The following is an 11,077-nucleotide window of genomic DNA, read 5'->3' as shown; positions in this document are numbered from 1 at the left end:
CGTCTTCTCTCGTTTCCTTCGTTTCAGATTTAAAGTGACACTCATCGTGAGCCAATCACAGCTGCCGTCGTGGTTCAGGTTTAAATATATAACTAAAATGTATATTTTTTGATAAACTTCTCCCGGGGAGATGGAGTAGAGTGATAGCACGAGCACGCTCTTCCGTGGGCACTTGCTCCCGACCCCCATGTGACCTTGAGGGGCGTGTCAGCCAACACAGCCCAACAATGTCCAGACAATAACTCGTAGGATTCCGATCACATTGGGCTCTCATATTGTTTATTTAATGTCTTTATTACCTTCGCATTGAAAATGCAGAAGGTTATGTTTTGATCGCCATTTATTTATTTATTTATTTGTATGCGTGTTATTCGCATAACTAAAGAAGTATTAAACCGAATCGCATGAAATTTAGTGGGATGATTGGTTATTATCCGGGGACCATTTGATTAGATTTTGGCATCAATTGGGTCAAAGGTCAAGGTCAAGGCCATGAAAAGGTCAAACTCTTCTTTTTACCATAGCACGGTCAATTTCTATACAATTGGCATGCAACTAATGCCAAAATGTTCATAATGCAATGCCCAATCTTGTGATATGCGAAGGTATGCGCTCTACCGAGTGCCCATTCTAGTTTCTTATGTTAGTGGCGCCTCTCATTAATGACCTCGTTCAACCATCGGCACGGTGTCTGAAGTGTTAGCCTAAACAATATTTAATACTTCCCTTGTGTTACAAATGATGCCAAAGCAGCTGAGAAGTACCTTTAAAGTGTATTGTGCAATAGTGGAACCAGAGGGTTCGATGATGGGTGGAACACCGGCTGCAGCCAATCAGGCGGCAGAGACCAAGATTAATTGAATGCAACGCGGGAAACACCGACCAATCGGATTCTGCGTTTTCCGGGAAGGGAACCAGAACCTTTCAGACATTTAAATTTGGACAGGAATTAAGTTTTTTGGAACGTTATTGCACGCAAACATTTTATAGTCGCAAATCAAGATATAAACCTGAAAATGTGCATTATATGTCACCTTTAAGACGCCATGTAGATGTTTTTATTCCAGTTTAATCAACAGAATGAGGAGAATATTCAGCAAAGTAATGTGTATATTTTGTGCACATACTAACTGTGAAGGGGGGAACGTGCTCAACAGAGCGCTGTCTCTTTAAGAAAGGGGGCGTGTCTAAAGCCGGTGCGGGAAGCCGGCTGAAGAAAACAGTGTCTGCTCGCTTTAACCGGGACTTTGTATCATAAATGTTGCTCAAAAGAAGAACGACGTTTTGTCGAAGAGTTCACGTTAAAGGTGCAACACACAAAACAGGAAAAGTTTTTTTAAGTTTCCCGAAAGAAATTGTTCTCCATGTGGTCGTTTACGACCTCCATCCATCCCTGAGAAAAAGAAACGATGGCGGCCCGACTCGTCCTCCGTGGCGTTGAGGCCGCACCGTCAGAGCGCCGTGCATCACCGGTGTGAAGACCTGTCGGGGCCCCCGGGGGCCCCGCTGCACCCCGGGGTGTTTACTCGTGTCTTTCGGCCGCCGTTGTTCCCGCTTTGTTCTCGATTCGTCTCGCACCTTTCCCGGGGACACAATGAGTCCCCGGCTAACGTGAGTCCATTGATTTTCAGCAGGTGATTTATAGGTGGGCTCCTGTGTACGGGGGGACTTGACTTCCTAATGGGGGGGGGCCGCGCGGTGCCACTTTAATGAGAGCGGTGACACCGCCCCCCCCCCCCCCCTTTAAATACGCAGCAGCTGTTTTTACTCAGAGGAATACACGACGCTCAGAGCATTAATATAGCAGCGAACAACGATTACATACGTGCACAGTTAGTGCACGGCTGTGTGCATATTAGTGCACGTGAGCGTGCACTGCTGGCTCATGGCCGCTCTGCGCTGCTCTCATCCGGCCGACCGACTGCCCTTACTGTTAGCTGTAGCTTGCTCTGTTAGCACCGTTAGCTTTCAAGTGAGTTTATTTCGTGTCGCCCAATATCACAAATTTTAAATGTGCCTCAGAGGGATTTACAATCTACACAAAGACACCCCTGACCTTTGACCTCACATCCAATCAGGAATACATGTGAGTAATGTGCAATAAAGAGACGTGAATGCACCCATAAGGAGAGAGGAGAGGAGATAGGAGCTCAGTGTATCCTAAATGTCCATAAGGAGAGAGGAGAGGAGAGAGGAGCTCAGTGTATCCTAAACGTCCATAAGGAGAGAGGAGAGAGGAGCTCAGTGTATCCTAAACGTCCATAAGGAGAGAGGAGAGAGAGGAGCTCAGTGTATCCTAAACGTCCATAAGGAGAGAGGAGAGGAGCTCAGTGTATCCTTAACGTCCATAAGGAGAGAGGAGAGGAGAGGAGCTCAGTGTATCCTAAACGTCCATAAGGAGAGAGGAGAGGAGCTCAGTGTATCCTAAACGTCCATAAGGAGAGAGGAGAGAGGAGCTCAGTGTATCCTAAACGTCCATAAGGAGAGAGGAGAGAGGAGCTCAGTGTATCCTAAACGTCCATAAGGAGAGAGGAGAGGAGAGAGGAGCTCAGTGTATCCTAAACGTCCATAAGGAGAGAGGAGAGAGGAGCTCAGTGTATCCTAAACGTCCATAAGGAGAGAGGAGAGGAGAGAGGAGCTCAGTGTATCCTAAACGTCCCTAAGGAGAGAGGAGAGGAGCTCAGTGTATCCTAAACGTCCCTAAGGAGAGAGGAGAGAGGAGCTCAGTGTATCCTAAACGTCCATAAGGAGAGAGGAGAGAGGCGCTCAGTGTATCCTAAACGTCCATAAGGAGAGAGGAGAGAGGAGCTCAGTGTATCCTAAACGTCCATAAGGAGAGAGGAGAGAGGCGCTCAGTGTATCCTAAACGTCCATAAGGAGAGAGGAGAGGAGAGAGGAGCTCAGTGTATCCTAAACCTCCATAAGGAGAGAGGAGAGGAGAGAGGAGCTCAGTGTATCCTAAGCGTCCATAAGGAGAGAGGAGAGGAGAGAGGAGCTCAGTGTATCCTAAACCTCCATAAGGAGAGAGGAGAGGAGAGAGGAGCTCAGTGTATCCTAAACCTCCATCAGGGTGGATGTCATGAAATACAACTACAGATATTTGAAGCTTCATCAAAAAAAATAGATGCTTTGAATGGAAACAAACACATTTCACTTTTATGTTGGTTCATATATTTTTTTAGTGCGGCTGTTTTAATAGTTTATTCTTTAATTTTGCACCATTTATCTTGTATTTATTGTTCTGTGAATCACACATTGTTTTATTTTTTAATTTATTTTTGTATTTATGTATTTATTTATTTATTTATTCATTATATATTTATTTTTTGACTAATGTTTTTTTAAATTTCCCCCACATTACACAAACACAAAGCATAACAATTCAAATCAAAAGTACATGAAGGCACTTGTAAAAATGAAATAGATCTCGTGGCGTTAGTTTGATGCATAATTGACTGTTTTTCAGCAGCAACTCAAATTAAAATGACATTGTTTTCGAAGTGCTCTCTGAATAAAGCTGTATGCTCATCATTATGAGCGTGTCAACAGTTGGCCCCTGACAGTGATTCATCATTCTCGTGCTGATATTGAGTGAAGGGCCTCTAATGACCCTCCAGCTCGTGTTCAGGGACCCGTTTGGAGGCGTAATGAAGTCGGAGGGGACCAGCTCGCATTCAGCGTATCGATACCTCACCGCCTCGCCGGATCCATAACACACATCACGCTGGTTATGGATCTGGTTATGGACAGTTAGCGTAAACATGTCATCTTAAATCCACGCTGTGTGATGATTACTGCAGGAAGTAGAACTCTGTATTCACCTATTGATTCATATTTATTCAGAATCAGAATCAGCTTTATTGGCCATGTTTGTGTGCATGGGTGTGTGCATATATATATATATATATATATATACTGTATATATATATATATGTATATATATATACGCTTGCATATATATATAAATATATATATACATACAGTATATATATACATACATAAATATATACGCTTGCATATATGTATATATAAATATATATATATGTATATAAATATACATATATATACGCTTGCATATATACTTATGAATATATATATACTCATGCATTTTTATGTATATATATACACACTTGCATATACTTATTGAGAATATGTATATCTATAAACCTGTTTGCATATATATATATATATACTGTATATATATATATATTTTATTTATACGCTTGCATATATATAAATATATATATATATATACATGTATACGCTTGCATATATATAAACCTGTTGGCATATATATATATATATATATATATATATATATTCTCTTCTGGTTTTCTCCGGGTTCTCGGGCTGATGTCAATCGGCCGTATTGGTGTGAATGCTTTTCTGTCTATGTGTCGGCTCTGCGGTCGTCATGGTGACACCGACCGTCACCCAATGTGGGACCGGCTGTGTTATGAACAATATACATTTATACATTATATATATGTATATATATATATACATATATATATATAAGGTAATATAGTCGCAGCCATTGCGACATAGGGAGAGGTGAGCTCTGCATGTACTCATATTCTCTGATAACTCTTGTCATGGATGGAGACCCGAGTCGTCCTGATTCCTTTGTCCCTTCAGAATGTTGAGTTGATAAAAGGATCCAGAACCAGATCAACTCCAACGCTCTTCAGTACGAGTCCTTTGCTCCGCCTCCTCTTTAAAGGATGTAACAAACTAATACATTCACAACAGGTTATTTATAACATACTGTATATATAACAGTTATGTTTACGACAACAAGGTCACTGCATGAATCTTTAATATCTCACTGGAATCAAATGTCCAATGTTGTTAAACTAAAAAGTTTTCTGAGTGAAGTTTGCAAGGAATGAAGGACACACACATCCGTGAGCATCATTCCTCCTTTCCTTTCCTCTTTCCTCTTCAACTCAATTCAATTTATTTTTAATGAACCAAAATCACAAATTACAACTTCCCCTCAGAGGGCTTTACAACCTGGGCCTTGACCTTTGACCTCACATTGGAATCAGGATTATTCATTTTATAGTCTTTAAAGAATTAAAGTAAAATATTAAATATCTGTTTAAAATTGCAAATAAAATTGATACACGTCATAATAAAGGGGACATAAATAAATACAGGGTGTGTGTGTGTGTGTGTGTGTGTGTGTGTGTGTGTGTGTGTGTGTGGGTCCTTGTTATGCTTAATGTGAGTCTTCTGGCTATAATAAGACACTTTATAAAGAGCAGTAAGTAGTAAACACTGAATTCATCATTTATAAAGTGTTGTTCCCACATTAACACTCATTAATATGCAGTTCATAAACACAGTTACACATGTTTTATTAATGATTAATAAGCTTTATTATGCGTTTCATGATTTGGGTTTTCATACTTTATAAATGATGTATTCCACATTTGTAAATTAAGTAATATATATATATATATTTTTATATATATATATTCTTTAAATATATATATATATATATATAAAATAATATACATATATATATATATATATATATATATATAACCAATTAGGCCACTTTCTTCTCATGAGGATTTCTATATTTATTGGAGCTTTAAAAATTCATTTTTCATTTTTAGATTGGACTGAGTGACGTTTACTTATTAGTCAGGACTCGTCACTCTTAGTCAGGACTAGTCAATACTAATCAGGACTAGTCACTCCTAGTCAGAACTAGTCAGGACTAGTCAGGACCAGGTTAATGCCTCATATAAACAGACTAGAGGATTCTAGAAGGGTTTGATAGCAATCAGATTAACTCCATCCTTATATTTGGGTAACCTGCCCCTTTTCTATTGGCCGACGGACCATCAGGATCTTCTTTGTTATCTCTACCCCCCCCCCCCCCCTCTTCCTCTTCCTCCTCTCTGATCTGCTCCTGCTAGTGGAGCCGCGCTCTTGACTCCTCGAGCTCTCCACATCAGAACGGGGGTTTGAACTGGATCCTGATCCACCTTTAAAAGTACAAAACCACTTTGATCCAAAGAGGTTCCGGACTGGTTCCGGTCTGCATTTCAGAGATGTTGAATCCAGCTTTGCTTTTGGGAATCACCGACACGTGAAGAGAACTTCCGGGGGGACCGGGAGACGCAGCAGCGCATCGGCCGGGTGCAGAGGCGCGGGACGCGGCCGCAGTAGAGGGGGAGGTGGGGGTGGGGGGGGGGGGGGTCTCAAAACTTCACTCAGCATCAGCAACAAAGTAGCTCGGCTACATCTTTTTCTCCGGTGCCGGTTTCCTCTCCAACCAGCAACATTCCTCCCAAAAGCAGACAACCGGATCGCCCTGCGCTCGCGTGCCTGGTCGGCAGGAAGCGGCTGGTGGCAGCAGGGGTCCTGGGGGTTGTGATGGTCCTGGTTCTGGTGATTCTCATCCCGGTCCTGGTAAACTCCGCGGGGTCCGCGGCGCACTACGAGATGCTCGGCACCTGCCGGATGGTGTGCGACCCGTACAGCACCAAGTCTCCGACCAGCACCGTCACGCCGGCGGACGCGGTCCGGGACAACAGCCTCGTGGAGTCTTTACCCACGTTCATCCAGGGTCCCAGAGGGGAACCGGGTCGTCCGGGTAAGGCGGGTTTGAGGGGACCTCCCGGTGAGCCCGGTCCGGCGGGGCCACCGGGAGAGAAGGGTGTACCGGGTAGATCTGGGTTACCGGGACCCGCGGGACCCGGCGCGGCCGCCGGTGCCATCAGCGCGGCCACGTACAGCACCGTGCCCAAGATCGGCTTTTACGCGGGGCTGAAGAAGCAGCACGAGGGCTACGAGGTGCTGAAGTTCGACGACGTGGTGACCAACCTGGGGAACCACTACGACCCGACCACCGGCAAGTTCACGTGCTCCATCCCGGGGATTTATTTCTTCACGTACCACGTCTTGATGCGCGGAGGGGACGGCACGAGCATGTGGGCCGACCTGTGCAAAAACAACCAGGTGAGTCCGAAGGGTCTCCGCGCGCACGCGCCTTTTTACGCGCGAGTTTCCATTTCCTTCAGGATACAATCTGCACATCCCACAAGTGAACTATTGACTACAGTCGTAGTATTACGAATGTGTGTGTGTGTGTGTGTGTGTGTGTGTGTGAGAGTCTGTGTGTGTGAGTCTGAAGGCCGTCTCCGTGCGCCATTCACTCTACTTTTGCCTTTTTGTGACTTTTTACGCGCGAGTTTCCATTTCCTTCACTCTGCACTGTCTTAGTATTACGGATGTGTTTGTGTATGAGAGTGTGTGTGTGTATGTTGTGTGTGTGTGTGTGTGTGTGTGTGTGAGAGAGAGAGTCGAGGGTCTCCATGCGCCATTCACTCCACTTTTGCCGCTTTTGTGTGACTTTTACGCGTGAGTTTCCATTTCCTAAACTCTGCACTGTCGTAGTATTAAGGATGTGTGTGTGTCAGTGTGTGTGTGTGTGTGTGTGTGCGTGTGTGTGCATGTGTGTGTGTGTTGATGGAAACTGATGGAACTGATCCCTAAAAGAATTGGAGACAGGGCCACTATGGGTCGTTGGGCTCATTTGGATGGTGTGCCCATGCATGGAGATGAGCATCCGGTGAACATTTTGACAACATGGAGCCCAGAACCAGAACCAGAACTCATCAGGACATCAGGGCTGCACGAGACCCACGAGATATACTTTCATATTTCAATCAGAACAAGTGTCAATGACATTAATCTGTGAGCTGAACGTTTCTCATATATCTCACATCACGGTGGACATATTGTCACTTAAACATCTCAATGAACATCTTCAAGTTAGTCCTGCATGACTATTATTCAACGATATATTTGCAAGCGTATATATATATATATATAAAAGCTTGCATATACTTATTTACAAAATATATATCTATATACGCTTGCATATATATACATATATATATATGTAAAAATATATATATATACGCTTGCATGTATATATACACTTGCATATACTATATATATATATATATTGTAAATATGTATACATGTTTGCCTATATATATGCTTGTTTGTATATCCATACATATATATTTATGTATATATATATATATATTGTAAATAAGTATATGCAAGTGTGTATATATATATATATATATATACACACACATGCATATACTTATTTACAATATATATGCATATACATATTTACAATTATTTATGAAGAGCTCTATACTAATAATAGTAATGCAGGACTAACTTGAAGAGGTGTTTATTGATATATTTAAATTACCTGACAATGATAAATAAACACCTTGATCGATACTTATTTGCAAGTACATATATATATATAAATATATATATTTGTTTATATATATATATAATATATATGATATTATAAGTCACAATTATTCATAAATGAAATAAGGGAAGCTGTGTGCATCATCTCCACTTCACAGCGAAGCCGACCAATTAGGCTCCTGCGTGTTCAGCCGGTGGGGCTGAGGCTGTATAATCAGAGTGGAGCCCCGCGGTGGCGCCCGGCTCTCTGCGCGGCCCTCCGCCTCCCCCTCGCGGCGTCCTGCTCTCCGCTGATCCTCCTGTCAGCAGCCGCTCTAATCCTCGCGCTGCAGCGCCGCTCCAGCGGGCTGTCAGCCCGGCGCCGCGACGCCCGAACACCGCCGACATGTCCGGCATCGAACCGGCGGAGCGGCGCGCGCGACAAATCAGATGCTGCCGGGGGGGGGCGGTGTGTCCATTAGGAGGACCGGTCTGAGAGCTGTCTCACGCGGGACGGACACACAATGACAAGAGCCCGCCATGCGCTCATCACTGTCCTCCAGAGGAGCTGCTCTCCATCTTCTGTATTTTAATTGTGTGTGAATTTATTCTCTGAATTTAATTATTTGCTTCTTCAAGAGACACTTTCATATAAATCTTCCCCCGTGAAGAGAAGTCACACCGTCATATTGTTACACAGCTCAGGGAGTGTTCTCCTTTTTAATAACATCTGGAGACATCTGGAGATATCTGAGACATCTGGAGACATCTGGAGACATGTGGAAACATCTGAGACATCTGGAGAGATCTGGAGACATGTGGAAACATCTGAGACATCTGGAGAGATCTGAGACATGTGGAGACATGTGGAGACATCTGGAGACATCTGGAGACATGTGGAGACATCTGAGACATCTGAGACATCTGGAGACATCTGAGACATGTGGAGACATCTGAGACATCTGAGACATCTGGAGACATGTGGAGACATCTGAGACATCTGAGACATCTGGAGACATGTGGAGACATCTGAGACATCTGAGACATCTGGAGACATCTGAGACATGTGGAGACATCTGAGACATCTGGAGACATGTGGAGAGATCTGAGACATCTGAGACATGTGGAGACATCTGAGACATCTGAGACATGTGGAGACATCTGAGACATCTGAGACATGTGGAGACATGTGGAGACATCTGAGACATGTGGAGAGATCTGAGACATGTGGAGACATCTGAGACATCTGGAGACATGTTGACGCTAGTTAGCCTTGTGGTGCTAGTTAGTCTGGTGGTGCTAGTTAGCTCGGTGATGCTAGTTAGCCTGGTCATGCTAATTATCCGTGTCTTAGCTTGCGCTTGTCCAAGATTTTAAAGTCCATGGTGAAGCGAGGGTCTCCCTTCAATCAGGGGATCGGTGGATCGATCCCCGGCTCCTAATCCATGTCGACGTGTCCTTGGGCAACACGCCTCACTGCAGATTGCTCCCGAGCCGACGGTGTGTGAATGTTAGTTTTGATTCTGATGGGCAGGTGGCTCCTTGCATCCCAACAGTGGGTGAATGATGACGTGTAGAGTCAAAGCTCTTGAAGTGGCCTTAAAGAGCGATATGCACGTACAGGTCCATTTACCTGAGTCCTTTTACGGTGGCGTAGCCCTGTATCCTCACAGCAAGAGGGTTCCATTCCCTCTGGCCATTAGCAGAACTTCAGTGTGTGCTTTTGAAGCATCTACTCAATGTGTATGCCTAGTCCATGATTGTGTGTGTGTGTGTGTGTTCCTCCAGGTGCGTGCCAGTGCCATCGCCCAGGATGCGGACCAGAACTACGACTACGCCAGTAACAGCGCCGTGCTGCACCTGGAGCCCGGAGACGAAGTCTACATCAAACTGGACGGAGGCAAAGCTCACGGAGGCAACAACAACAAGTACAGCACCTTCTCTGGATTCATCATCTACGCCGACTAGACAACAACAACAACAACAACAATGCCGTCATCGCACCCTGAGCTCAGCCTCCCCCCCCCCCCCCCCCCGAGTCCTTCTACACTTCCTCCCCCCTCAGACTCGCTCTTTGACAGTAATATCAATGTGATGGTTCAAAAGTTGAGAGGAAAGAGCATAACCTCTTTTTGAATGGCAGAATGATCCATTATGATCCTTTTTTTCCTCACTCAACTCGCACAATGTGTCCCGTTGGATCATTATTCTACTTTTGATTCTCACCCAGACAATTAATAATCACACAGCCTGAATTTAAACTCAATAATAAACTCAGTGAAGGTCAGTCTAAGACTCTTTTGTTTGACTATAAATCACTTTATATTATTTTAATAATTCAAGTACATGATTAAAATGTTGTTTTGTTGGCAGCTAAACTTATAGATAAAAGTAAAAATTAGTAAAGGATGTCAATAGTTAATGGTGATAAAACCATTTGATTCAGAAATAAAGCAGTCTAGTCAAGCAGTGGATTATTATTAATACAGATATGAATACATATTGTTGTAACATAAACAGACACAGGGCACAGGAATACGCAAACACCCATAATAACCACCATAAAGGGCCGACAGCATTCTATTTTTATTTGTTCCGACTTTACGTATTTAAACAAATAGCATAAAATAAATGAAATACACAGATGTATTGATCAAACAAGAGGAAGTATTTCCCCTCGAGAGTTATATTCCTGGTAGAGAGATCAGGAGGCAACAGACCCAGCCAGGTCCAATGAGACGAGAAGAAGAGAGGGAAGAGGAGAGAGGAGCTCAGTGTATCCTAGAGGAGAGAGGAGCTCAGTGTATCCTAGAGGAGATAGGAGCTCAGTGTATCCTAG

General features: G+C 43.6%; 1 protein-coding gene across 1 annotated transcript; it reads left to right on the top strand.

The window, feature by feature from the left end:
- Nucleotides 1-6,369: 6,369 nt before the first annotated feature.
- c1ql3a (complement component 1, q subcomponent-like 3a) lies at nucleotides 6,370-10,206 on the top strand. Its single transcript, XM_056434245.1, has 2 exons — nucleotides 6,370-6,978; nucleotides 10,027-10,206. The coding sequence occupies exons 1-2, from the start codon at nucleotides 6,394-6,396 to the stop codon at nucleotides 10,204-10,206; spliced, it is 765 nt and encodes a 254-aa protein (XP_056290220.1). The 5' UTR covers nucleotides 6,370-6,393.
- Nucleotides 10,207-11,077: the final 871 nt, after the last annotated feature.

Source organism: Pseudoliparis swirei, chromosome 16, assembly GCF_029220125.1.
Source record: "Pseudoliparis swirei isolate HS2019 ecotype Mariana Trench chromosome 16, NWPU_hadal_v1, whole genome shotgun sequence".
In the NCBI taxonomy this organism is placed as follows: domain Eukaryota; kingdom Metazoa; phylum Chordata; class Actinopteri; order Perciformes; family Liparidae; genus Pseudoliparis; species Pseudoliparis swirei.
This window is presented reverse-complemented; position numbering and strand designations above follow the sequence as displayed.

Bases quoted from the DNA above. Each gene is read 5' to 3' on its own strand.
- c1ql3a (XM_056434245.1), top strand. From the start codon at position 6,394: ATGGTCCTGGTTCTGGTGATTCTCATCCCGGTCCTGGTAAACTCCGCG. The intron at 6,979-10,026 runs GTGAGTCCGAAG...GTGTTCCTCCAG, and splicing joins ACCTGTGCAAAAACAACCAG to GTGCGTGCCAGTGCCATCGC.